The following is a 27017-nucleotide window of genomic DNA, read 5'->3' as shown; positions in this document are numbered from 1 at the left end:
GTTAGTCCTGGTGCCAGGCTGGCTCTTGTCTGTATGTGCAAAGGACACCAAGAAATCGCTTCTCTGATTTCTGCTTTTGCCATCCGAGGTTTCCTGGCTCTGAGAATAGAGCGAAGCAGTGACCTTCCATGTGTGGTCCCACCCCACTTTTCCCAGAGAGAAGCCCAAGCACCTGCCTTCAGGGTCATTATTCTCCCCCCAGGCCGGCTTACAAAATTTGGGGAGTGGGGTTGCCCCAGGCCCTCTCAGCCAGGGGGCTGTGAGCAGGAAGCCAAAGCTGGGCTGCAAAGAAGGGTATGGCCGCGTCCTCTCGAGTTCTGGAGGCCCGAGCTATAATCTGGGTGCGTGACCTTGGACAAATCCCTTCCCTCCCTGGTCTGGGTTCCCGCCTCCATAAATTGAAGGCAGCCGCCAAGTGTCCACAGCTGCCAGTGGTACTACGGGTGCAGCCGGCGGGATGCTCTGGGCGACCTCGCGCCAAGGCCGGGTTTGGGGTCGGCCAGGAGAAGGGGGCGCAGGGGAAGCACAGCAGCGGCTGCGCGGCAGGGCGGGGACGCCGTCCACGCCGCGCGCCCCCCGCCTCTCCGCCAGCCAAGGCCCGGGGGCCACGAGGTTATGTGAGGGGGGCGGGGAGCGGCGGGGGAGGGGCGGGGGAGGGGCGCGCGGGGCACGGGGCGCCGGCGGCGGGCGGGGGAGGGGAGCGCGGCGTGGGGGCGGGGCGGACCCCGCCCAGCCCGCCGGCCCAGCCCCCTCCTCCCGTCCTCCCGCCCGCCGGCCCGCGGGAGGCAGCGGCGGCGCCGGGGCTGAGCCGGGCGCTCTCGGCCGCCGCATGCACCGCGCGGGGAGCGGCTGCCGAGCGGGCGGGCGGAGAGCGAGCGCCAGGGCCCCGTGGGAGCGGCCGCCGGAGCAGCCCGGAGATGGGGTGAGTGTCCCCGCGCCCCGGCTCGGAGCCGGGCGGGCCCCGCCGGCCTGGGGAGCCGGGCCGCCCGGCCCCGCGCCCGCGCCCCGCAGGGCGCCCTCCCCTCGCGGTCGGCCGGGGCGCGGGGAGCGGGGAAGCGGGGAGCGAGCCCGCTGGCCGCCGCCGCTCCGCGGTGCCCGCGCCCGGCCCGCCCGGCCAACTCCGGGCCTGCGTCTGTGAGCGTGCAGAGCAGTTGTGGTTCCCAGCGACCGGATTGATTGCAGGCAGGATGGAAATCGAAGTTTTCCTGGAAAGGGAACATGCCAGAGCACGGTGCCCCTCCGGCGCAGGCACGGCGGCCGAGGTCCGTGGGCACCTCCGAGGCACCGGTCTCAGATGGCCCGGAGGATGCTCGGGAGGGGAAGTTGAAATACTGACTAATGTCTCTGATACCCTAAAGTAATTTACAGACCAGGGTGATGATCCGAGAGGTAGGCGCTGTGAGTCAAGGAGCCGCTGTGCTCATAGACTGTAACTCCACGCATCTGCTCCGGGGTGCGAGCAGCAGTGTGGGGGGCCTGCCGTGTTTTCGCGGTATGCTTATTGCGCCCATTTGACAGATGACGACACTGAAGCACAGAGAGGTTTGGTGACGACGTCCAGATTGCATGGCTAGCTGATGAGCATTTGGAGAAGGGGGACATTTAGTGCGCGGTCGAGGGCAGAATGGAATGAATGGATGGGTGAGTGAACTGAGGTCTTGAATCTCTCTGGCCTCTGGTGCTGATTTCTTCAGCCAGTCAGCAGGACCCAGAGACATTTGCTTGCTGATTGCAGAGCTCTCACTATCCTCTCGGGGACAGGTGGTACAAGGCAGACTAGGGTGTTGTGGAAAGGGGCACGATTGACCTGGTGGGGACAGCTTCTCTATGCTTTACCTGGGCTAAGTTTCTAGAGTCATTTTATCCAGGGAGCCTTATCCAAGGGGACTGAAGAGGCCAGGGAAGTCATGAACTGGTGGCAGGGACAGAAAGAGGTGAGGAAGTTTGCTAGTCCTTGGTGTCCTCCCTGAGACTTCACACCTGCCAGCAACCGTGGGTTGATTCTCCCAGAGGCTCCCAGCTTCCAGGCAGCTTTTCTGTAACATTTCAGGCAGACCCCAGTGAACTATGAAAGAGTTGATCTTTGAGCAGCTGGAACCTTTGAGGTTCTCGGGTTTCATACTTTAAAAAAAATGTTCTGGAAGGAGGAGTTAGCAAATGCAGGTCTCACGTGGAAGATAAAAAGGATTTGGCAATTTTAACTCCCTGTCCTGCACCCCAGCACACTTGTGTGATCAAAAGCAAATATTGAAACTATGATTGAGATCAAATAGTTTTGTGGAAATGAAAATGTTTACTCATAAAGCTTAATGAAAATAATTATGTGAAAGCAAAGAGGAGGAGGAGTTGGGGGATTTAAACACCGAACTTGTCTTTCATGTCATTCTGATATCACCAGATAAATATGTATATTGCTTGTGAGTAAGGGCTGGTTTGTAAGTCCTACCTACCTCTGCCATAACATACCTATTTCTACAATTTATGTAAATGTACAAACAGGGTTGTAAATTGAGATGAGCTAAGGGCTGGATAAGCAGTTTAGACAGTAGTGGAGGGAGCCATTTTAACCAAAAATAGAACCAGTGTCAGCCTTTCTGAAAGTTGTGTGGGATGGAGGGGAACCAGGAAAGGGCAGCCAACAGCAAACCTTGCTGTGGTCCGGCGGCTTTGGCACAGCCCTGCTCTGTAGACCCAGCAGGATCTAGGGATAAAACCAAACCATCTGAGCTTGCTTCTCCCTCCTTGGGATACTCACTCCCCCGTCTCTCTGATGAAGGGTGTGTCACGTGTCTGGTCCCCACTGTGTGCTGTCGCTCCCCACGCTGGGTTTTGCAGGCTCCCTCCCCTTTTCAGAGCTCTGTCCACACTATCCCTTGCCTCTTTCCATTGACAGGACAGCAAGGGACATCTTCATCGTCCGTGGTGTAACTGTCATTACCGTCCTCTTCCTGCTTGTGTGCCAAAGGGCTAGTCCTTGCCTTCTTAAAGGGTATCTTCCCTTCCTAATTGCTTTCTTACCTCGGCCTTTTCCATCAGTCTAGGAGTATGCTGCAGTTCAGCATTGTCCAGCAGAACTTTCTGTGGTGTTGGAAATGTTCGAGATCTCTATAGTCCAGGATAGCAATCACAAGCCACATGAGGCTACCGTGTGCTTTGAAATGTGGCTACAGTGACTGAGGGCCTGAATTTTTAATTTCATTAAAGTTTAATAGCCCCGGGTGGCTAGTGGCTGCCATATTGGATAGTACAGTTTCAGCCTGTCCCTCCCTCCTCCATCCCTTCTCTTCCTCCTTTGACTTCTGCGTTCCCCTTCCTTTCAAGGCATGTCAACATGTGTGTCCAAGCCCATGCTGTCCACTTCCTGTTGCTGTTTGTCTGTCTCCACCATATACTGTTGTGCTGAAACTGCCAGGTCTCGTGCTCTTTGGTCTGACTCCACATGGGAGATTGCCTAGGGCCTGCACCTGGCTCCCCTTCTCTGTTCACACCCTCATCCTGGGTAATGTGACCCCATCCCCAAGCTAGCCCCCCTGAGACACTGCTTGTGTGCAGGTGACTCTCATGATTTGATCTCAGATCCGCCTTCCTCAGGGGCTCCTGCTCTGGTGTTCCTGGCACTTCTGCCTTCTCTGTCGCCTCATCCCAGCCAGTGGCCCCACCAAGCACTCATTGCTGAGTCATTCTTGATGCTTTTACCTGCTTCTGCCATCCGGGCTTTCCTTTGGTTCCCTGGGTTCTACTTCTGGGATGTCGTGGAGCGTGCTCACCAGCAACCCACTCTGCTCCTGGCCTTGGTCCTCCTTCCTGGGCACCCTCCCTTTCTCCTCTGGATTGCTCCCAGGCTGTTCCACACACAGGAGCCAGAGAGGGTGGCCTTCCCAATTGCAGATCAGATCATGCCGCTCTCCTCTTCAAATGACTGGCCCCTGCGCTGTCGCGGCTTTCCTGGCTGCCCTCCTGGCCCTTTCTGTCTTCTGCCCATTCCTGAGCTCCTTGCCTTTTCTTGCCTTACCTGGGGGCCCGTGAACTGCTGTTTTGTCTGCCTGGGAGACTCACCCTGCAAACACCTTTTCCTCCTTCTGCAGCTGTTGGCATCCAGGTCAGCACCCCGGCCTTCCAGCCGTGCCTCGAGGAAACTCTCCTTGCTATGGCTCTCGTGCAGCCCCACTTTTGTCCCCTCCAGTGTCTGCCCAGCACACCTGTAATCACTTGGGCTTTGTTTACTTGTTGATAATGTGGCCGCCTTCATATAACCTCACCAGGATAGGGCGTTATCTTTTCCACCATTTTGTCCTAATGCCTAATGCAGTATCTGGCTCCTACCAGGCCCTCAAGAAATATTTTTGATTGAGTTAGTACTGGAAGCTAGCCTGGGAGTTGTGATGATTTTTAGATTACCTTTTCTATAAATGTGCTTAATTGAGAGTTGTAAGGGCCAAGAGAGAAAGGGATCACATTTGAATGTGGTGTTCTTTTAATGCTAGCAAGCCATTTCACTCTTTATTGTGAAGTGGGTTCATTTTCACACTGCCTGCTGCCGCCCAAGTATTGGGGCTGTAAATTATCTTTTTATCTCCCTGTAAAAGGCCAGCAGAAAAGCCAGCTTGTCTGCTGTTGTGACTTTCAGCTGATTTTGTCAGTGTTTACAAACAGGATCTACTCTATTACTTACTGCTTGGCTTCATTTTACGTTTTTTTTCTGTTCAGCTAAGATTATCTTGCAATGTATGACTGCCACAATCCTGGTTATCTAACACCTTGGGCTGCCTTTCAGTGAGTAATCTATACTGATTAACTTTCTTTTGAAGATCCTTCCTTCTTTAGCTTTCTGTTCCTCCTGAATCACACCAAACGGTGGCTGTTCTTTAGGCTTCTCTCAGATATACTGAGGTGAGCTTGCTTTCATTTGGTCCTGTTGGCTTTTTAAGCTTTGCTAACTAAGACCCAGTAATCCCCAGTCTGTGAGGCAGCTGGTGTGCGGCTGAGAAGCAGGTGAAGAACGCTGGTTAGTTCCTGCCTCTGTGGCCTTTATACGTTGAAAGGAAGATAAACCATATTCCCCATTCCAGCTTTATGTTTAAAGGCTGTGAGTCTAAGCAGAGTGTTACAGTCGTAGGGTGTAAGTGTTGGTAATGAGGTGGCTGTTTGGGGAATTTAGGAAAGATGCTCCAGAACACTGTGGGGAGGTACTGAAGGGCTGTTGGCATTTCAGGTCACTCTCATTCATTTAGGCGACCATCTCTGTTAGTATCTTTGTTGGAAGAATACACAGAATTCAGGAGTAAGCACTAAACAACCATGTATTACAAAATAAACTGAATAGGCACAAATGCATACACACTTTGGCTTGTTTTGTTTATTAACCACAGTTTATTAGAAAATAAAGGATGAGGAAGTGGGCTAGAAAATGGTGAGGTAGATTTTAAAAAGCTGATTGAGAAAGAGGTGTTAAAGAGCTGAAGGAAGAAGAGTGATCACATAGGTGTGTCAATGCAGTGTGTGCTTAGCAGTGTTAATAGCAAGTGCAAAGGCCCTGAGGCTGGAGCACACCTGGCATGGTAGGGAACAGTGAGGAGCCCATTGCAGCAGGAGCACAGTGGGTACGAGGGAAAATAGATGTCAGAAGATTGAGAAGTGACAGGGCCAGGCCGTTTCTTTGGGTTGACTTTTACTTTGGAAATGTCATTTTTGTTGGAAACCATTCTGAAACTCCTGGCCTCCAGCATTGTTAGGATTTTCTAAAGGACTCTGTGATTTGTGTAAATTATTAGATTTTTTTTCTGTCTATACCTGCTGAGTCAAATGCTGGAGCTTGGAGTCAAATGTCTGACCAGCCTTAACACATTTATCAGAACTCGCTCATTGCTTTTATTTCCAGTTTTGTGGTCCTTTTCTTTTTTAAACAAAATGAAAATAGCTTTGCTTTTTTCTAATTCCAAAAACATTCTGCATATGTACTAAAAAATAACAGCATACAGAAGGAAGTGAAAATTACTTGTCATCCTGCATCTAAGGGATAACCTCAGCCAGCACCTGGATGTTTATCTTGGCAGACTTTTCTCTGTGAATATGACTGTGTGTGTCTAAATGTATATCTACATAGAGGAAACATATTTTTAACAAAATGGAATTGTCTTATACATCTCTTCTGTAGCCTGATTTTTTCACCCTAAAATATCTTGAGTGGACAGCCTTCTACTCCAGTAAAAATACATCATTGTTTAAAACATCTACTTTTTTCTTAACATTTTGCTAATATTTTTTACATTTTTGTAAATCTCTTTAAACCTTTTCTTGAATAGGCAAGGTATTTTTAAAAAAAAATATTTTGCTAATTCTTTAAAGCGGTTGTTTGCTTTATTGTAAGTGAATTGCTGAAGAAGAGGAATGGTAGAGACCAGGATGGCAATTAACATTTCAGGGCCTGTGTAATTTTGGGTGAGTCACAGCTCCTTAGTGAATCTCGGTGAGAACATCAAGGATTCGTAGTTGTTGCTAAGAGTGTTGGTGGACTGAGACCCAGCTGCTCGAATGGATTCTCCTTGTTTGGAAATATCAGGGCAGAGTAATTCAGCTTCAGGGCTCAGATGAGAAGGTTCTTTGCAGGCTGAGCATCCAGGCCCCACCTGGAAGACGCCCCTGTGCCTCAGGGGTTCTCTTGCTTTGGATAACACCTGCTCCTTCAAAGAGAACCCCTGGGTGAGAGGACTGTAGGGACATATATGTGGGAAGAACGGTATATTCCTTGTTTCAGTTGTAAGGTTTGTTGTTGTTGTTTGTTTGATTTTACAAAACAGTAAACTCTGGGTAAAGTGTCACCCCAGCTTCATAGACACCCGAAACCTTTTGAAAATGATTCCCCTTTGGTGCACAGGGTAATGGACAGAGACTCTCATGTTACAAGAGAGCCTTCCTTTACCTTTGCCAGAAGTGAAGTAAGCAGCATCGCATAGCATGTTTACAGTACAGAAAGGGGGTCTTTCAGAGTCTGAGAAGTCTCTGGGGTACTGCGTCCTGACCTTACAGATTTTTGAAAGTTACATTTTGCCTTGTTGCGGTGTCAACTAAATTGAACAAAAGGATGCATTCTGCTTCTGGTCTGAGTCGGTTTTGACGCCTGGTCTCTGACGCACCGCTTGTTGTGTGTATTTCCCAGGCGCTGCCCATGCAGGCTGCCCCAGTCGTATTTATAGGTTTGGAGGTGAGAGCTGGCACCGTGAGCCCGTCTCCTAGCGGGCTGTGTGCTGTGTGGGAAGAGCAGCCGCGCGGAAGCCTCTCCGAATGCCGATGAAGTCTCCAGTAGTTCTGCCACCGAGGTGCTGTTAGTCATATGGTATCATTCTGAGAGAAATTATTCAAATTATATTTCAAATTAGCGTGTTAGAATAAAAATATGCTTGTGGGGAACACATTTAGACATTTGTCAAAGACTAGTGAGATTTAAAAAACCGTTTTTATTCGCAAACCTGGTTGATAGTCTTATTCCCCTGAGGAATTAGGCACCATTGGCTCAACCTCTGAGCAGAGAGGGATGGGACTTGGCTTTCCCCATGGCCCAGGGAGTCAGTCTGAGAGCAGGCATTAAAAACCCCGCGGTATCTAGGCACCTCCTGGCCAAAGCAGGGCCACATGCACCTGGCCTTCAGCCGTGCAGAGCTCTAGCCCTGCCTGGAGAAGTCTCTGTCTAGGTTACCTTGAGGCCTGGCAGAGCCCAGGCTGCCCTTTGATATCCTTAGCCTGTCTGTGGGCTGTAGGGTGAGGCTGTCCACAGGGACCTAATTAGTAAGGAAGAGTGCATACCCTGCTGGCTGTGCGTTGGCACCCTTTGGGATCTTTAATTGGGAGAGCTTTTAATTGGAGTTGTTTAGATAAATGGAGAAAAGGAGAGTTGCTTTGGCTTCTGTTTTTCCGGAGGAGGGGCTCACAGGGGAGGACCTTACAGGGAAGAGGACCGAAAGCTGCTCCCGGATGTTCCCAGGGTGGGAAAAGAAGCTCCTGGTGGAGGTGTCGTGGAGGCTGGCGGGAGGAAGAACTGACTCCTCCAGGTGTACTGAGGATGGGTCCGGCTGTTTCTCTCAGTGGTGAGTTCATCGTTATGGAGGACCACCGCTAGCTCGTGAGAGAGATGGTTAAATGCAAACAGGATAAACCTCAGACCACCTTTGCTGGCCTTACGAGCTTGAATAAATCACTTTCTTTCTTTAAGAAGCTTCGCTGTATTTTTGTGGTGCTAGGAATGGCACCCGAGACTTCATGTGTACTAGACAAGTGCTGTACCACTGAGCTAAACGCGCAACCGCTTTACTGTAAAGACAGCATTACCGTCTTCCTTTGTGAAATGACTGATGTAATTAAGTAGAAAATGTGTGCAAAGCTTTAGTGAAATACCTGACATTACTCAGACTCGGCAGGCGGTGGCCAAGTTTATTATTTTGTCATCATCATTTCTGCTTGGGAAGATTGGCAGATAGCTCTTGGGTACCTTCCAGTACCCTCCCTGGTTGTCCCCTCTGGTACTCCTTGAGTCCTCAGCTGTTTTATGCAGTCACCTCTGAGACTGCCTAGTCACCCTGCTCCTGGTCCCAGGCAGTGCCAGAGTTGGCTCCCTGTCATGGTGACCTAGACCACGTGAAGTTTGTCCTCTGAAGTGTTGGTTTTATGTCACTAACCCTTTGGTGGTGCAGGTGGAATGTCACCAGTCAGAGGACCTGGAGGGTCAGGAGAGCTAAACTATGTATACCAGTGAGAAAATGAGCCTGTCAGGTGCTGAATCCAGGAACAGGTGCAAGAATAGACAAAAGGAAATGTTTCCTGCTGTGAGTGATGGACTCCAGATTTATGTTGCTGATGGGAGAACCCTTTATTTGATCATTAGTATATTAATTCATCCAAGCAGTAGTAACCATCTGCCAATCATGTCACTGTTATCGATGCTGGAAACAACATGATAAATGTCTTTGACTAGTGGAGGAAGGAGGTATATATCAGACAAATATTACTCAGTATTTCAACATGGAAGCATATGGTACCATGGGCATGTGCAGGGTTCAGTAGGCTTCAGGGTTTCATGTCTCTGCAGCCCCTTACTCAGGTGGATCTGAATTCACCTCTGATCACTCTCTATCTCCTCATCAGCTTGCCTCCTTTCTTGACCTTTTGACCAAGGATCATCACCTGGATGTTGAACACCAGAAAAGGTGTTTGGGTCTACCACCAGGAAGATGTTTGTTGATAGAACAATGTCCCTTGTCTTCCCCGAGGGAGATGGATAGTGAGCAGGTAATTAGGACAATGGATTCTGTTGTTGAAATATGAGCAGGGATGAAGTGTTTAACCCTGCAAGGTGTTCAGGAAGGCTTTCTGAAGAAGGTGACCTTAAAACTGAGTCTTGAAGGATAAATAAGAGTTGCCCAGGCAGACAAAATGGGGTAGCAGGGCATTAGAGTGGAGAATGCTTCCTTGGAAAGCACTGAAGTCTGGAGCGCCAGAGGAGGGACCTTGGGACTCTGTCTTTGCTTGGCCACGCACTAGAGGACATATGATCTTTGAGCTTCAGTTGCTCACCTGTGACATGGGAATAATAGTGGGACCAACATCATGGGGTTGTCATAAGGGTTAGATAAGGCACAGTGGTCAGTCTGCATCAGGGAATGAGGCCCGATGTGGGCTCTGATATAGACTGGGCTTGGAGGGGAAGAGATGACATCAGGTAGGAGGCAGAAACATGCTGTAGGGTGGGCTTTGGTCTGTAGGCAATTAAGGAAGGGCTGGGTCTCTAGCTAGATATGAAGGCCCTGGGTTCAATCCCCAGTACTGAAAGGTGGTGGTGGTGGGACATATGAATGAGTGAATTTGGAAGGAAGAGATCTCATAGGAATGGTCACCATCTAGGCAAGAAATGTTGAGAGCAGAAGGGATGGAGAGGAAGAAGCAGCTGTGACACCGATTATATAATGCAAGGCTTGCCCAGTTCTGTAATGGATCTGCAGCACCCTCCAGAAATACACATAATACAATAAAAGAAAAAGATGTATGTGAGGGAGGAAAGTAGGAAGCCTGAGTGTCCTTCCAATATTGGACACCAAGCAAGCTGTCATTTAACGAGAACCTAGTAGGCTGTGTCACTGTGCAGAGTGCTCACTGAACTCATACCTCTTTTGATTCCCATAGTGATCCCCACTTTCATAGTTGGAGACCTGGATGGGAAAGATTCAATAAATGTCCAAGCTCTTATCCAGGGAGTGACAGAGTTGGGGATCCAGCTTCAGCCTATTAGAGAATAAAATCTGTGTTTCTAGGATGTACTTTCTGGAGCCTCTGGGAAAGGGATGGGCTTAGTTGTCAGCAGTGTAGGTGTTCTTGACTGCCCAGTAGTGGTGACAGTGACCGAGGTGGGGACACAAGGAGTTACTTTTCTTTGGGAGGAAATGATGAGAGTTTAGTTTTGGGCAGAGACAGTGTGGTGGCTGTTCATGGCTCTGGCACTGTAGCACACAGCAGCTGGGATAGAATTGGGGTGCTGTGTGGGAGCCTTCACCTCTAAGATGGATTTGGCCATTCAAGGAGAGAGGAAGTGGAGAAGTAGATAAAGTAGAACTCTGCCAAGGGCCAAGGTTGAAAGGAAGAAACCTCAACTAGTCATGGGGCAGGGGGGCGATGACATTCAGAGGAGGCTGGAGGAGAAAGGTGTAGAAGCCGTGGGCCGGGGCTGCAAAGCAGGCGTCCTTAGCAAGGCCTGGGAAGGCCTGGAGGAGAGTGGGGCTGGAGACAGGGTGTGAGGGCACCTGTGATTGTGGAGAGCAGCCTCAGCCAAGAGGGGACGCACAGACAGATCCGCAGGCAACATCCGTGTAGGGAGGGAGAGTGGGGAGGGAGGGAGAAGTCCGGCTGGAGTTGAAGGTGATCGAGAAAGGGAGTCAGGGCGGAGGAAGTGTGGTTCTGTTTTGTAAGTTAGCATGCTGGAAGCTGAGGGCAAAGAACCAAGGAAACTGCAGCTATTAGGGAACGAGGAGAGACAGGGAGCTCCTAGCTCAGGCTGCAGAGAAGGGCGACCCTGCAGGAGAGCGCAGGATGTGGTCCTCACACCAGGCAAGATGCAGAGGCATTCGAGGCTAACGTGGGAAAGGGAATGAGGGAGTGAGGTTGGCCGACTTCACCCTCGCAGTGGGAGCTAGAAAGTTGATCTGAGAGCCCAGGGCACAGAAAGGAAATGGACTGACGCAGCTGCTTGTAGGGGTTGGGACAGGGAGTTAGCGGAGGCCATCACAGATTTAGGAATGGTGTTGAGGGGCCACCAGAGGAATCAAGAACGTGTGTTTGTAAAGGGAGTTCCAGCTAGGTGGCTGGTCAGTGGCCCAGACAATGGGGATTGGCAGTGAAGCACACAGCCCCAGACCCAGACTGGGTGGGGGGCGCAGGAGGAGCCCTTGGGATCAGACCCTGAGCCTGAGCGCATTGCCACCCACAGCCAAGGGACAGTGAGGAGTCTGCTCCCTCCCAACTGGTCACCTCTCTGACCTTGCATCTCCCAGTAGCCAGTCATTGTTTGGTTGTTAATAATTCTTCCAGAGTTTTTCTTAAAAATGCATTAAAATTCTTGCCAGCCCGACCTCTCCGAGTAATGAGATCTGCGAGTTTATGAACCTCTCTGAGAAGTGGATTTCCCTGCTCCACGGGAGCGGGTAATCTCTTGGAGGGTATGCACATTAATGCGCTGCCCTGGAGGGGGCAGCTTGTGTGTGTCAGCCCTCCCCCCACACCTCATGACTTAGCATATGTCCCATGCACCCCAAAGTCGACAGGCTGGGAGAAACCAAACCCCAGCAAAGCCTTGTATCTCCCAGTGAGTCTGTTCTCTACATTTGTGAAAGGAAAAGTTGCAGACGATGTGCTGAGTCTTACACAGTCTGTGTGTCATTCACAGTGGCCTGGGAATTCACTGGAGTTGGAAGGGGCGGCAGGATACTGCTGTGGGACCTCGTTGAAACACATCCTCTGTCATCCCAGTGCTGGCCTTCAAATCTGCAGCCATGATGAGCACTTCACATAAGTCATTTGCGAGCGGCCTGCTAAGTAGCTATGATTCATGACTTCATCTTCATTAGTGTGGCATTCCTAGCATGCTGTAACTAGCCTGATCTCCCTGTCCTAGGTGTACCCCTAAATACTTGATCCATGCCCCCTGTATTATTCATCACATAGAATATGAAAAACATTTTTTTATTTTGAGATGAAGTCTTACTAAGTCACTAAATTGCTAAGGTTGGGCTCAAACCTGCAAGCCTTTCTGCTTCAGCCTCCCAGAGTGCTAGAATTATAGGTGTGGGCCACCACACCCAGCCCATATAAAACATTTAGTTATAATGTGAAGTTACATCCACAAAGTATCATAATCTGTGACTCTCAAATATGGCAGCACATACATAATTTTACATTTTCTGATATTCACATTCAAAAATGTGAAAAGAAACAAGTGAAATTAAAATTTTAGTTTATTTTAATATGCTGTATCATTAATACTGTCAGTGTGTAATCAATAGTGAGTAAAACAGACATGGCAGTTGCACCTCCCTGTGGAATTTACACTAGTGAGGAAGACAGAATCCACCTGCCCTTGTGCCCTCCTTGCCTCACCCGAATCAACCTTTAAGTTGTTTCCACTATAAAATCACTGGCAGGTGTGCTCAGTGCTGAGAGAGGAGCAGGCTGAGCCCAATTTAGAGTGTGGCTGAGATGCTGCTCTGGAGAGCTGACTCGTAAGCTGCCAGCTCAGGTGGAAGAAGGGAGCTGAGTGTTTGAGTATGAAGACCTAGGATGGAAAAAACTGCCCAGTGTTAGGGGGACTGAGATCAGACCAGCACGGCTGCTGACGGCAAGCGGGGGAGCACAGGCTGTGGCTGGAGAAAAAGGCAGGGAGGAAACTGGGCAGGACCTTGGAGATTGGGACAGGGACCACAGATTTTATTTGGGGTGCACTGCGACTGAGTAAGACTGGAGGCTGCCACATGACCCTTACGGAGTTCCACAGGGCCACAGCATGGAGGGTGGACAAGCGCAGATGCAGAGACCAGCCAAGTGCTCTGGGTCCGAGTGGCTGCTGGCTGAAGCCTAGAAGGGCTCAGAGGGTGGGGAGGGAACAGGTGCCACATGCAGTTGGTCAGGACTTTGAGATGGGTAACTTATGAGGGAGAGGGAGGGAACGGGACAGCTTTTGGATTTGGCTTATGCTGATGGTAGCTGGGGGAAACGTGGAGGAGGAGCAGGTTAGCAGGGCATGAGGGAGCCAAATTGGATATGACTCTGAGATTGTGCTGGGGAGGAAGCAGTGAGTCACAGGAACCTGGGGCTCAGCAGAGAGGTCAGACAGGAGAAGCCAGGCAAGAGCACAGCAGGAGAGGCAGGCAGCAGAGCACTTGTGCTTTAGGGGACTGGAGAGGCAGAGGGGCGGCTCATGAGGGAAGTTAATTAGAGTGGTGGCCAGTGGATGAGTGGCTCCCAGAGAAGCATCTGGGAACCAGTGTTGGGCACTTCTGGAGGTGGCCTGGAGCTGGGTGGCCCTGATCTGAGTGAGTTGATGTCGGGTGGGCCAGGAGGGGGGTTAGAAGGTAGCTGGAGGATATGGAGCAGAGCTGGTTGGAGATGTGTTCCTGCTCTTTCAGAGGTGACCGTTGAGGGAGCAGAGCAATAGTCCAGTAGCACAGGGCTGTAGACCAAGGGAGAGAAACTGTAGTGCGTGAGGATGCTTGTGGGATGCAGCCAGAGAGGAGGAGGACAGAGGAGCCAAGCCCTGGAGAAAATGAGAAGTTTGGGGTCCAGGGCACCAGGGAAGGCCTGTGCTCCCTTGGCAGGGGAGAGGGAGGCACCCCCTTCCTGGAAGGGAGGCCTGGGTGGGGTGGCGTGGGCAACCTGGGTGTGGTGGTGCCGTGAGCCTGGTTTCTTCTCTGCGCAGCGTGGGGCTGGGTCCTCGGTGAGCGCAGGGCTGGAGGACAGGGCGTGGGGAGCTGGAGGGGATGAGGGAGCTGTTGTCTGTGAGTGGGTGGCAACCCTACCAGAGGAGCGCAGGCCTGGGGGCACTGAAGAGTGACAGTTTGAGGTCAGAGAACATGAATTTGAAGCGAAACGCATCCCCTCTGCTTTGTGAAGCTGCCCAGCGGCTTGGGTGTGGGCCTGAAGAAGGCAGGTGGCCCGATGCATCAGCCGGAGTTTCGCCAGGCCAGGGAGCAGCACTTTCTCCTGGGAGTGGTCATGGTGACTGGCCACCCAGTCACCCAGCAAGAATGTGAGGCTAAGTGGGGGCCAGCGAGAGGGGTGAGTACCCTGGAAGTGGACCAGAGGCTCTGTGAGGTGGCGTTGGCCAAAGGAGCCTGCAGATGGGCCCTGTGGGCAGGAGGGCGATGGGCCAGTCACCTTTCCAGGTGACCACAGATCCATCTTGTGGCTGTGGAGTCACCAAGGGGTGTGTGATGAATACATGGACATGGAGCAGGCCAGGGAGCAGAGTTCAGGGTGCTGGGCCATTTATAAGCATGGTGACAGTGACAGGAGTTAGGCAGAAGAAGATGCCTCACCCTGGCAGCAGCTGGAAGTGACGTTGGTGGCAGGTGCCCTGTACCCTCTGGCTTCTGAAGGCACGCGGGAGCCACGAGGACACCAGTCCTTCCCTCCTGCTCTGGTGGGGGATGGGTAAGAGGGATGAGACAGCTTTGTGGAGGTGGGGTGGGCTGTCCTCAAGTAAGGAACCACGTGCAGGGCTGAAGGGAATGTGCTGGCCAGCGGGGCTGATGCCTCCTGGTTCCTGAAGGATTCCCAGTGACCACAAGATTGGGTAGAATAGAGGAGGGGAAGCCAGGCTCAGATTTGGGAATGTGCGGCAGTGGGGCCCTGAGGGGTGCTGGGTGACTAGAGGCCCTCAGTTCTCCCCGTTGAAAAGGGATGGCCCATGTTCATGCTCAGGTGTGGGAACGGGGCCTTCTTTCACATGGGAAGGGTTTGGCCTCTCAAGTAACGGCGAGATCCCTTGAGGCAGCCTGGTGATGCAGTTGTCCCAACACTGAGCGGGACTTTGAGGACAGTCTGAACATGCTGTGAGGAAGGAGGCGGTGGCTGTGCCGCCCCTGGGTCCTCCAGATGTCCATGTGGGGAAGGACTCTGGAGGAGAGGCAGAGCGACAGGGGTCTTTCTGGACACTCGTGCACCCTGGAAGGAAGGCCAGCAGGGATGGTTAAAATGGGACCACCTCCATGAAGAACTGTAGATACAGCATGTGCTTGAAATATTTGGTAAATGTTTAGATGTTAAAAGTTTTACAGTAAAAGACGCTCGCCATTTTGAAGCCCCTTAAATAGTCCCCTTTGCTTTGAGGAACACATTTTATCCCATTGTTCTTGCCACTTTTTGAAGCCATCCTGGGAATTCTCTTTCACAAAGTCTTTAGTAGGTGTGATAAAAAATACGGTGAATGCTACTGCCAAGGCCATCCAGGGAAAGGCAGGCTCTTTTAAGTTAAATGATAAAGTCATATTAAGTCTGTCACTTTAAAGTGGGCATTAGTCAGTGAGCATTTATGATCCATTTAGTCACAAATGGTATTGCTAATTTATACCAACCATCTTTAATTTTGATGAGTGATACCAACAAAGAATAATGTTTTGTAAAAACATCTTGGTGTGTCCTTTTCCATTTTATTCACTGGATATGGTACCAGGTGACTTCTTGCTCTTTCCCAAATTCAAAATGATGATGAAAGGCGAACATTTGGAACCATTTCAGAACATCAAGACCGCTGTGATAGCTCAATTAAAGATGCTCACGAAAGAGGGCTTCCAGGTCTGCTTCAGAAAGTGGCAAGAGGAATAGAGCAAGTGTGTTCAAGGGGAGGGATTAGTGGCAATGCACCTTTTACTGTAGTAAGTTAAAAAACAATAGTCACTGTGGTTTTTTTTTTAATCGGTACCAGGATCGAACTCACGACTGCACTGTCACTGTGTGTTTTGATCACACTTCATGTGTAAAGGCTTTTCTAGGGAATGTGTTCTTAGTTGATAATAGATTTTCAAGGGGTCCCCAACCCAAAAAGAGATAACTAAAGGACTTGGGTATTCATAGCCCGGAGAAAGGAGAACTCGGGTCAGGGGTGAGGGTAGGGGAAAAAAGCCATCTCGGTGGATGACCGGCTTCCATGTGGGGTGAGGATTCTGGTCATGGGTAGGGATCCTGGGTTTGGTCTTGTGTGGGCAGCAGGGAGCCTGGGAGGACCTGTCACAGGTAGGGCATGCACAGGGCAGGTAGCAGAAGGACATGGCCTGAGCTGCAGCAAAAATTATGTCCCACGCTTCTCATTCTGAGGAGTAAACAGCTTTGGGTTTCCAGGTTGCCCTTGTCCTTGGGGAGACTGTTGTGAGGACTGAGCTGGGAGTGATGGAGCCCCGCAGGTGTGAGCTCAGGCTGCAGTGGCCCCTGGTTGCCTGCCTTTGCCTTCTGGGGGCAGCTTGTCAATACCCTAGGAAGTGAGGGGCCCTTGGCTTGCCTTGGGGCCTCAGTCTGCTCCTCCGCGGTGTGGGCCTCACATTCCTTGTGGTTTTGCCTTGGGTGTGGTAGCTGTTACTCAGGTGTGAGCCAGCTTCACGGACCTCCATGCCTGCCCGATGGTCTCTGGTGTAGGCTCTCTTTCACAGTACCCAGTGAGTTGGTCTGAAATTGCCTCTCTCCAGCCTGGGGTGAGCACAGCTTTATCCCTTAGAGAAGACCCCGTGCACCCTGTACCCAGTGTGTCCCCAGGAATAGCTGGGCCTTTGATCTTACTTTGGCACCACAGAATATGATCTGCTAAATTTAAAGGCGATTCCTATGGGACCAAACTGTTGCTTAGTCCTTTTTTGTCAGTGCTCTCTCTTCCCTCCACTTACACACACACACACACACACACTCACACTCCCCTCCTCCCTCAGCATTTGTTTGCTTTTAAAGCAGTGTTGCCTTACCACAGGTGGGAGATATTCTGGAAAACAGGAATTGGGATCCTGCAGCCTGATCGAAAGCCATATAACTTGCTTCAAGTAAGCCATACTACTTGCTACCTTCTCCCATGAATTTTAAATGTTCTGAAAGCTTTGCTCCTCGATGGAAACAATACCTCAGGCCCTAAATAATTGAGTGGTGTGTGCTGAATTTGGCGGCATCACCCAGGTCTGGTCACACTGCAGCCCCTTGGGGCCTCTCTCTCAAAAACAAAGTCAGGCGGCCCAAAGAGGCTGTTTCACAGCAAAAACTGGTGCGGCTTCAAATGTGTGACTTTCAAACATTTGGTAAAATGGGCACAACCAGTGGAAATGTCACAAAAGAGGACGAGGTGATGTGATATGACGTGAGGCTTTTCCGTGAGAGGCTGTGTGTATCAGTGCTGGGAACTCTCAGTTGGTTCTTTCTGCCCTTGTTTGCCATTCGACTCTCACATTTGCAATGACTGTGTCTTCAGACCAGATGTCTGTCTTCTGTCCCCACTGGGATGTTGGCATTGGATTCTCTATGTACTCATGGAAATTTCTCAAGAATCTATGTGGGGAAGGAGAAAGCTACTTTAACTTCTGACGCAGGGGTCTGTGGCGCAGTAGTGGCGTTTTAGAATCAGCACATTATTTCCTGGCTGGCTGCCCATTCTGTGATTGTACAAGATCTTTGTCCGGGAGGTCACCAGACGGGATACTGCATGGAAATAGGGTCACACTAGACGTCATTCGGTTTCTGTGGAAGAGTGAGTTCTGCCAGGGTAAAGGAACTAATATTTATTGATTTATCTATATGTGTTACTTTATGCTTCACATTTTATAGATGAGGAAACTGGAGCTCAAAAAGGGCAAGTTACTTGGTTTAAGGTTGCACAACCAGGACACAGAATGGAGCTGGTACATGCATTTGTTGTTTAGTTCTAAGGCAAGTCAATGTAAGGCTTATTTTTTAAAAAGAACTTTTACAATTACATGAGAAAACCTTTATTTAAAAAAAATAACTTGAGGTAAAAAAGAAAAAGCAGAGCTGTACCTCAAAGAAGTTGTTTGTGCACCTGTGAAAGGGCAGACGCTTGAAATAGGACTTTAATGTTGTGACCAAACTGTCCTCTTCTTTTGTCCAGAACCTCCTGAGCCATTCCATTACCTTTCCTTTCACAAGCCATCTTCAGTTTCTCCTGGACCTTTGCCCCAGATTTCAGTAAAGATTCTCAGAATGACTTAATTCTGCAATTTGGATCACATTTATTAAGATATTGTTCAGATTAAACAGTAGGAATCTCAGTCTCAAGTAAACCTGTTGGGCTGGATCTCCGTCTGACAGATGGGTCGTTACTAATTTGCCTCAGAGCATGGCTGTAAGCTCTCCAGAGGTCACATGGCTCACTTCCTTTCAGCTGTGAATCAGAATCTTTCCCGTACTCATTAGGGTTCACACTTTAGGAACATTCTTTGTCCCAGAGATGCATAAGAGCCCTTTTGGGAGTAGGTGCTAGGAATTGAACCCAGGACCTCAGGCTAGGCTTGCCAGGCAGGTGCCGCACCACTGAGCTAAATCTCCAGCCCCTTAAGAGCCCTTTGGTTTTCCTCTCTTTTTATTTGCTTTGTTGTGAACTTTGAGCAGAAAGGTACTTTTAGTGATGTGGCTTACTGGATCGGTTTCCCAATCAAACAGCCCTTTATCTTCATAAAAGTTACAGGTTTCAAGCCAGGCTAGGCCAGAGGTCAGACTGATTCTGAAGTAGTGAAATTTGATTCTCTTTGAGCCTGTTTAAAAAAAATCAATTGGTTTATTTACATGCCCTTTCTCTGAGAGCAAGTGTTCTGTCCACTGAAGGCTAAAGTAACCCTAGACACTCAAGAATGCAGCCTGGTAAGAAAGTCACACACTGAAATTATGATCTGAAGTTCAGATAGGATCTTGGGAAGTGTTCATTGCTGGAAAAAGATCATTGTTGGCGTTTCCTAGGTATTCTGTTTTTAGGATTAAAATTGTCAGGTAGCCTGTGGAACTAGCCTTGGTAAGAGGTAAAATTAGTTTCCCCAATCGTTGGCAAAGATGTTTGCTTGGTGAAGGCAAAAACCATTGTATGTGCTCAAGCCTCTGATGTTCTGAGGGCCTCTGATGCTTTGAGCTTGGGCTTATCAGAATCAATAGCTTTATTTAGGTCACCTGTGTGAGAGTGGCAGCCAGTGGACAGAGCGGCACACAAGCAGCCCAGGTGTAGGTTATCCTTGCAAAAGGGGGCTTAGTCCAGCAGTACACTTCTTACATCCTAACTCTGCTCCTTTGTCCATTCATTCAATTAATTTTTACAGAGTATCTTCTGGGGCGACTAAGACAGATTCAGCCCCTGTTCATGTGGACCTTCCAGTGTGGAAGGGAAAATGGGAATCAAGAAATTAAAAAAAAATGACTAATTATAATTCATTCACCAAGTATGGGGATATAATGTGTTGTAACTACACTGCATGATATTGGGCTTATCAGTGAACCGGACAGGTAAGAGTGCCTGCCTCCATGAAACTTACATTCTAATGAGACATACAGTAAGTGAAAACATAAAAATTAGTAAGAACAAATTTTGTCTGATACTCGTAATTGAACCCAGGAGGATTGAGCCCTTTTGATTTTAATTTTGAGATAGACTCTTGCTAAGTTGTCTAGAATTTGCTGTTCTTCTGCCATATTCTCCCACGTGACTGGGATTCTAGGCTTGTGCTACAACACCTAGTACGTGTGTGTGTGTGTGTGTGTGTGTGTGTGTGTAAGAGAGAGAGAGAGAGAGAGAGAATGAATAATGCTGGGGTATGAGTGCAGAGCCTTGTACATGTTGGCAAACATCCTACCAACAGAGCTGTACTCCAAGCCACAACTAAGTAAGTTTTTATGGCACGCATGTTAGAAGTTGTTAAGTATCTGTGGAACAGCAGAAGCAAGTAAAGGTGATGAGGAAGGAGTGTGGCTTGATTGGGGAGGGTGGTGTGTACAGTCCCTAAAAAATTTATGTGTTCAAACTTTATCACCAGTGGGATGATATTTGGGGTAGAGCGCTTGGGAAGTGATTAGGTCATGAGCCCTTTGGAATGGGGTAAGTGCCATTATTAAAAATAATTTCTGTCTCCCCAGGGAGCTCCCTTGCACCTTCTACATATAAGAACACAGGTAGAAGGTACCATCTGTGGACCAGAAAGTAGGCTCCCCCAGAGCCAAGTCTGCCAGTGTCTTGATCTTCCCCACAACTTCCTGAAAGTTGTGGGGAATAAACTTCTATTATTGACAAGCCACCCAACTTATCAACAATAATTTGAGAGAGCAGCCCAAACAAGCCAGGACCATGTATGTCAGTTTCCAAGAGTGAGACCCATAAATAAAGATTACAAATTGGTTGGTATTTTTGTTAATAAATGATTATGACAGAGAAGATGAGGGAAAGAAGAATGCAAGAACCGAAAGACCAGCTAAGCATGGTGGCATGAGCCTGTAAACCTTGAATTCTGGAAGCCTGAGGCAGGAGGATCTCGAGTAGGAGCCCAGCCTGAGTAACTCAGCAACTTAGTGAGACACTGTCTCAACATAAAAAATAAAGAAGGCCAAGTATGTAGCATAGTGCCAAGGCTTTGGGTTCAATACCCACTAGTACTGAAAAGAAAAGTAGAATAACTGAGAAGCCAATTGGAAGGGTCATCCATGTATATATAAAAATCACCAAGAATCAAAATGGAAGTAGTGTAGGAAACAGGGATTGTGATCTAGGAGCCAAAATCACCCAGAAAGGAGTAGGATGCCGGGGGTTTAGCTCAGCAGGATAAGCGCCTGCCTGACAAGCGCAAGGTTGCGAGTTCGATCCCTGGTATCTGAAAAGAGCGGGAGTGATGTGGAGTTTGGTCGTTGATGTAGTGGTGAGGAGTAGCGTGGCTGACTGAGTCTGATGACCCAGACTCAGTGTTTCTGGTCATGAAGGCCTGGGATGCAGAAGGATAGACCTGTTTGCTCAGAGACAGCTCAGCTTTGCCAGAGGGCGTCAGTCCAAGCATGACAGTGGGGGACAGGAAAAGGGCTAGGGCCTGGCAAGAGGGTAGGTGTGTAACACAGATGTGTTACACAACTGGTAACATGCACAGTGGAACATTTGCAGCGTCACATTGTGCTCAGGTGTTGTGACTCAGTAGTTCAAGGTGGATTTAATGTAATGTTTTCTTCTGTGAAATAGAAAAACAAAGGCTGACATTTCAAGGTTATGGGGAAAATTAGGTGAGGTCAGTGGTCAATGGATATGTCAGTGCCCAGCACATAGCAGATGATCAATAAACATTTAAGTCTCCAGAAAGCACATTTTTCAAGGTGCTGTCGAGACCTCTGCGGAGGGGCTCTCAGCATGCCCATATGACTGTAGAAAGGCGATTCCTGTTTTAAAATGGAGCCCTCAGGAGTGGAGACGGCAGTGAAAACATGTCTGAGAATGGAAGTTGGAGGAAGTGCATTTGGAGAAGATAAAGATGAAGCGAGCAGAAGTTGACGTGCACAGGCCATCTGGCCCTTTGGAGAAGATGGCGACGTGTCCTTGGTGCATGGGAACAAGCACGGCTGTGCTGTGCCCTGCTGCCTGGACACTGCTGGCAGCGTTGTTCTGTTAAAAGTCAAGCATCAAACCTTTTCCAAAAGAGAGAAGAAAGTCTAGAAGATCCAGTGCTGTGGCCCTGATTGATCATGACCTTTTACCCACGCAGAGCACTCCACAGAGTGACAGAAAATGTGTCATTCTTCCATTAGCCTTTTTTTTTTTTTTTTCTTTTGTACCAGAATCAAACTTAGGACTTATACTTGCCAGGCAGGGGCTGTGCTGCTGAGCTGTATCCCCAGCCCCTAACCATTTATTTCTACCCAAGACAGACTGTACTTTTTTCTTTCAAATCTAAGGAAGTATGAACAGAAGCTCCTTGGGGGCTGCTGCCCTCCCCTCTGGTTTTCTCGTTACACGCCTCTCTCACCTCTTAGTTGCCACGTTTTCGGGGGTCCTGGCTCTCGCTGTTTCGCTTGTGTAGAGCTGGGCTTTCCAGCTTTTCTCAGCCAAGAAGGGTACATGGGGAAGGCTGCGTGCATAGCACACTCAGGGGAGGTTGCTCCGTGACCCTGGATTGCAGCAGCCTAAATCTGAGTCAGGAAAGGTCAGCATGCCTCTGTGTGTGTGTGTGTGTACATACCTGAGAGGAAAACAGCCCCTAACACGTTGGCTGTAGCAAAATGTTCTCAACTCTTATTCCTGCTCAACAAGAATCTGGTTGTTTAACTTTCGAAATTATAGTACACAAGGTCCTGCTAGCAGGGAGCTGGTCATCCTAAGACAAGCGCCCTTGAGATGTGGCTTCACTCAGAGCTTCTGATCACAACTTGAAGCATTTTATCTATCTGGGCATTGCAGGGGCCCCAGAAATGAAGACCTGATCCCTGCCCAAGTCTGATCTGATCCTTACACCCAGTTTGGGGAGTGGGGTATTCAACACACCTATTGCTACTCAGAGGCAAGGCAGGGTAACATGAGGGCCACAGAGGAAGTAGAGGGGTGGGAAGCTCCAAGAAGAAGAAGATCCAGTCTGGTGGCAGAGTCTGGTGTGTTTGAGAGAGGAAGTGACCAGAGGAGGTGACCGGTTTGCACTGTGCTTTGAAGGGTGTTTGGATTCTGAGCAGTGGATATGGGCTGCCTGAGTGGCAGGTGACATGATCAAGAGGCATTCCTGGGGAGGGCATGGCTCATGGGAAGGCAGGTACCAGGGGCTTCTGTTCTCTCCCTATAGGTTGGGGACAGGGATTGATGGGGAGGAGATTGCAAAGGCAAATGGAGACAAAGGCTGGATGAGGACAAGGGTTTCGGGTTGGAGCTGCCTTCACAACCTGTTTATGAATAGCTAGGAATGGTGGACGCCTGTGGTTGGTTTGAATGACACTGTTGGCTTGGCATAATACAAGGGAATTGAACACACAGAGGTGTCCTTCCAGCATGTGTCGCTTGTTTGAGGTCTACAAGGGCTTCCTCTAAGCGGGCATACTCCTAGTGCCGTGGGGCTCTGGAGAACCATAGGCATAAACTATTTTTGTACCCCTTCAAATGCCCGTGTTTATTTTTAAACTCAAACCTTTGTATAGCAGGGAGGGATCATGCAGTTTTTGCTTTTGAGTAAAAAGGTTCTCTTAGGCCAATGGAACCTACAAAAGGTGCTCTTGATTTAAAGTTGTACAGTGGCACAATGCATGCATCTGGCATGGCAGGAAAGAGCTAATTTACTTTCAAAAAATCCTGGAAAGAGGAAGCCCATCTGGTTTGCCAGTTTCTTAACATGTACTGGCAGATCTGTGTCCAGCGGTGGTGTTCATTTGTGTGTTGGAGATGGAGCCAGTGTGACAAGCTGTGATGTGAGCCTCAACCTGCCAACCCTGGGTGCCCATGGGCAGGAGCCCCTGGACAAGGATCTTAGAGCAAAATGTCTGTTTATTTTAAGCGTATGCAAGTTATAACTGAAAAATTAATGAAAGTAACTTAAAGTTCAAGATGGAAGATTCAGAGCACGGACATATTTTATATCTTCTCTCCATGGAACCCATCAAAATGATAATAAAGAGATTATGAAAAGTATAATCCCAGGACAGCAAAGTGAAGAGGAAGGAAATTATTGAGAAATTGTGACAAATTTTGGACGGCAGAAGGCAAGTGAAAGAAAGGCATTGTGGGGTTTAGTGAGTGTAGAGAAGCCAAGGGTGAGGAGGGGAGGCCTCCTGCAGGTCAGACCAGACCCCTGCAGATTTCCAGGGAAGACCTGCCCTGACTCCAGCAAGGCCAGGGACCACAAGCAGCACGAAAGCAGGGCCGTTAGCTGGACATCTTGGGAACACTGCTTACGCGTGGAGAATGAGGACTGGTGAACAGCACTGGCAGAGGCAAGGCGGAGAGTGTGGGTGCTGGGGTGGACTCTTCCTCCCCCTGCCTGGTGTTAGGGAAGGAGGTGTGGGGCCCTCCAGCCTCGTGGAATGCAAAAAGAAGAGGCAGGTACAGTGGACTGGCGTCCGGTAAGGTGGGTGTGAGATTGTGGGATGAGGCTTTCTGAGTGGCTTCGCGAAGGAAAAGAATTTTTAACCACTTCAGACGCTGTTTTATACCTACTGAAGTAGGCTGAGAAATGTCCCCGAAAGATGGCAGGTTCTAATCTTTGAAAGCTCTAAGTGCTGCCATATATGGTAAAAATCTACAGATGTACTTAAACTAAGAATGTCCCAAAGAGATTATCATGAATTATCCGGGGCATGGTGCAGTTACAAGTGTCTTGATGTGAGAGGCAGAGGAAGATTTCTGTATGCACAGAAGACAAGAATGTGAGGCCCTCTTTACTGCAGGTGTCGAAGGCCGAGGAAGAGGCTGGAAACCAGGTTTTCCCTGAGGCTTGAGGGGTGATCACGGCCTCACCAGTACCTTGGTTTCAGCCCTGCAAAACTGCTTTTGGACTGCAGGCTTCAAGAACTGTGAGGGAATAAATTTGATTTCTGTTGGTTTAAGCCACCCAGTTTGTGGTAATCTGCTACAGCAGCCTTAGGAAATGAATATAATCAGCCAAAATAATCAAGTGTAAAGGTTAGTGCAGATATGCAAGGACTCCTTAAAATTGACTTCCAACTCTCTTTCTTTCTCTCTTTTTTTTGGGGGGGGGCCTGGTACTGGGGATCGAGCCCAGGGCTTCAGTGCTGAGCTACATCCCCAGCCGGTTTTTTTTTTTTTTTTTTTTTGAGACGCAGTCTTGCTAAACGGGCTGAATTGCTAGTACTGGGCTTGAATTTGCAATCATCTTGCTGCAGCCTCCCAGCGTGTTGGGACTGCAGGCTTGCACCACCATACCTGGCTCCTACTTATCTTGAGAGAGCATCTATGCCAATAAAACAAAGGTGAAAGTTATAAAGGAGGCCGTTAGAGGACCAAAACAATGAGTCGCTTCTGAGAGTCTGATGACACAAACTCTCAGACATCTGTGAATGAGCCTTAGAATCACTCCGTTCAAATTAGAACTGGAAGCTGTTGGCTCCAAGAATAATATCAGGACAGAGACTGGACTGGATTCCAGGCAGTGGGCAGGGTGAACATGCTGGCGGACACTATGGGTATAGGAAGATGGGCTGTGTTTGTCTCCTTAAAAAAGAAGGCAGCAGAAAAACCATAAAAAGTAAAAGCAGTCACAGGCACATTATGTTCCAAACATTCAGTACATGGAGATACCGTCCCAGGAAGGAGAGGCTTCCCCCTGGCCTTGATTCTGGGAACTTTTTTCTTTGGGAAGCACTCAGCTCTTGATAGAACTCCTCAGGAAGAACTATAACCCCACCACATTTCTTAGCTCTGCAGGAGAAAATATTTTTATAGTCATAATAATGTTCTCATTTAAAAATGATTGCTTAGTACTCCATTGTGCTGATTTATTGACTTGACTGTGGTGCTGGATGTTCTGGTTCATTTCTGGTTTACCTGCTGGAATCGGGGTTGATTTGATCACATTAAGCTTCTTTTGTTGGAAGAGTAGGAGAACTGAATTATTGTACTAGGAACATATGATTATGTATAATGGGGAGGGACCTCAAGTGCAAGAATGACAGCTGAATTTTGAAGGGAGGTGATCCATTGCCTTATTTAACAATCTTCTGCCTTAGTGGGCGGAGCATCTGGCTGACAGGCTGGCCTGTCCTTGGCGCTGTATTGATGAATAGCCAGTATGACTTCCCTGTGCCGGGCCTGAGGGCCAAAGGGGACGTAGGGTGGGGCAGGCATGCTGACTTACAGGTCTGGTAGAATGACAGAAACCCAATCCTGTTTTTCTGCTGCAAACAGAGAGAGGCTATTGTTGTAATATAGATTGCTGTTTCCCAATCTTTGTAGTGTTATGGACACATGGAAAATATTTGTACAAGCACACAGGCAAGTGGAAAGGGCTGTCCTTGGTCCATACCCAGCCTGACACTCCAGTGGACTGGGCCCTGCCCTGCTCCCAGAGGGCTGAGAAGAGTCCCTTCTCAACAAGCCACTTCCGCCCAACCCAGATGACATTTTTGTATAAATTTGAAAAAGCCACTTCTTTCTCAAGATACCTTCTGGAATTTGTGATATGATATAAAAGCATAAACATCTTTTATGAGCATTCTGTGATTGACATCCCCGGAGCCCTGCACAGTTCTCTGTGGGACAGTATTAGTGTACCTGTGGCCCTCAAAAGGCTCTTGCTAGGAAGGAGGCCAAGAGCCTGAGCTGCTGGGGAAGGACAGAGACAGGACATTTCTACCCTGTGCTGGGCACAAGGGGTGCAGGATTGTGCCATGGTGACAGATCTGAGGGTTTGAGTCCCTGAAACAGGAGTTAAGGGGAGTAAGCATAAGCAGGGGTTCAGCAGGCACACCGGGCTGATGCAGTCAGGCATTGTCCTGTAGAGATGGTCCTTGACGCTGTGGACGATCGTGTGGTAAAAAACTCCACCAAGAAGAACTCGGGGAACAAGCCCCCAGCAGGTGTCCAAGCTTGTCTGCTGAAATGGGCCCATGACATTCAAGTAGACTGAGAAAGTGGAGCCCCAAGGGGAGGGGAACCTGAGCACTGTGGCATCCTACCCCATGGCTTGTAGGACTGGCCCCACAAGATCACGCTGTCCTAAGAAAGTGTCTGCCTGCCCTAGAGGATCCTTGGCCAAGACCCCTGGCTGTGACACCTGAGCCCAACAGCACCTCAGATGCTGGGGTTTCTGTGCCCCACGGCACTCACCCAGTGTCAGCCAAGGATTTGTGTCTCTAGGGCCAACTGTTAGTTTGTGAAAGGCTCTCATGATGAGGGTAGAGTCTGGGGCTTTGGTGGGTGGGCTCTGGCCTTTCAGCTCCTGTTGGGGATGTTGTGGCCCAGGTGCTCTTCATGATCCTTGCTGAGTTGCTCATGGACCAGATGACCTAATCAGGGCCAGGCAGGCTCCTCCTGCAGAACACTGATCTCAGGAGCT

The 27017-nt window shown here is 49.2% G+C and overlaps 1 protein-coding gene across 3 annotated transcripts in view; it reads left to right on the top strand.

Moving 5' to 3' along the window:
* Positions 1-462: 462 nt before the first annotated feature.
* The window catches only part of Homer2 (homer scaffold protein 2), a 91974-nt gene continuing 65419 nt past the window's right edge, over positions 463-27017 (top strand). The window contains exon 1 of one of the 3 annotated variants that reach the window (XM_005006258.4): positions 463-612. Coding sequence is in view for 1 of the 3 variants with exons in the window: in XM_063250097.1 (XP_063106167.1) it covers positions 918-922 (5 nt within the window). In the remaining 2 variants the exon portion in view is untranslated. Of the gene's footprint in view, positions 613-766; positions 923-27017 lie in introns of those variants that run through there. The other 2 variants (XM_003475476.5, XM_063250097.1) reach the window with 2 other exon arrangements.

This window comes from Cavia porcellus, unplaced genomic scaffold, assembly GCF_034190915.1.
Source record: "Cavia porcellus strain 051 isolate PalLab524CR breed Dunkin Hartley unplaced genomic scaffold, mCavPor4.1 scaffold_6, whole genome shotgun sequence".
In the NCBI taxonomy this organism is placed as follows: Eukaryota; Metazoa; Chordata; class Mammalia; order Rodentia; family Caviidae; genus Cavia; species Cavia porcellus.
This window is presented reverse-complemented; position numbering and strand designations above follow the sequence as displayed.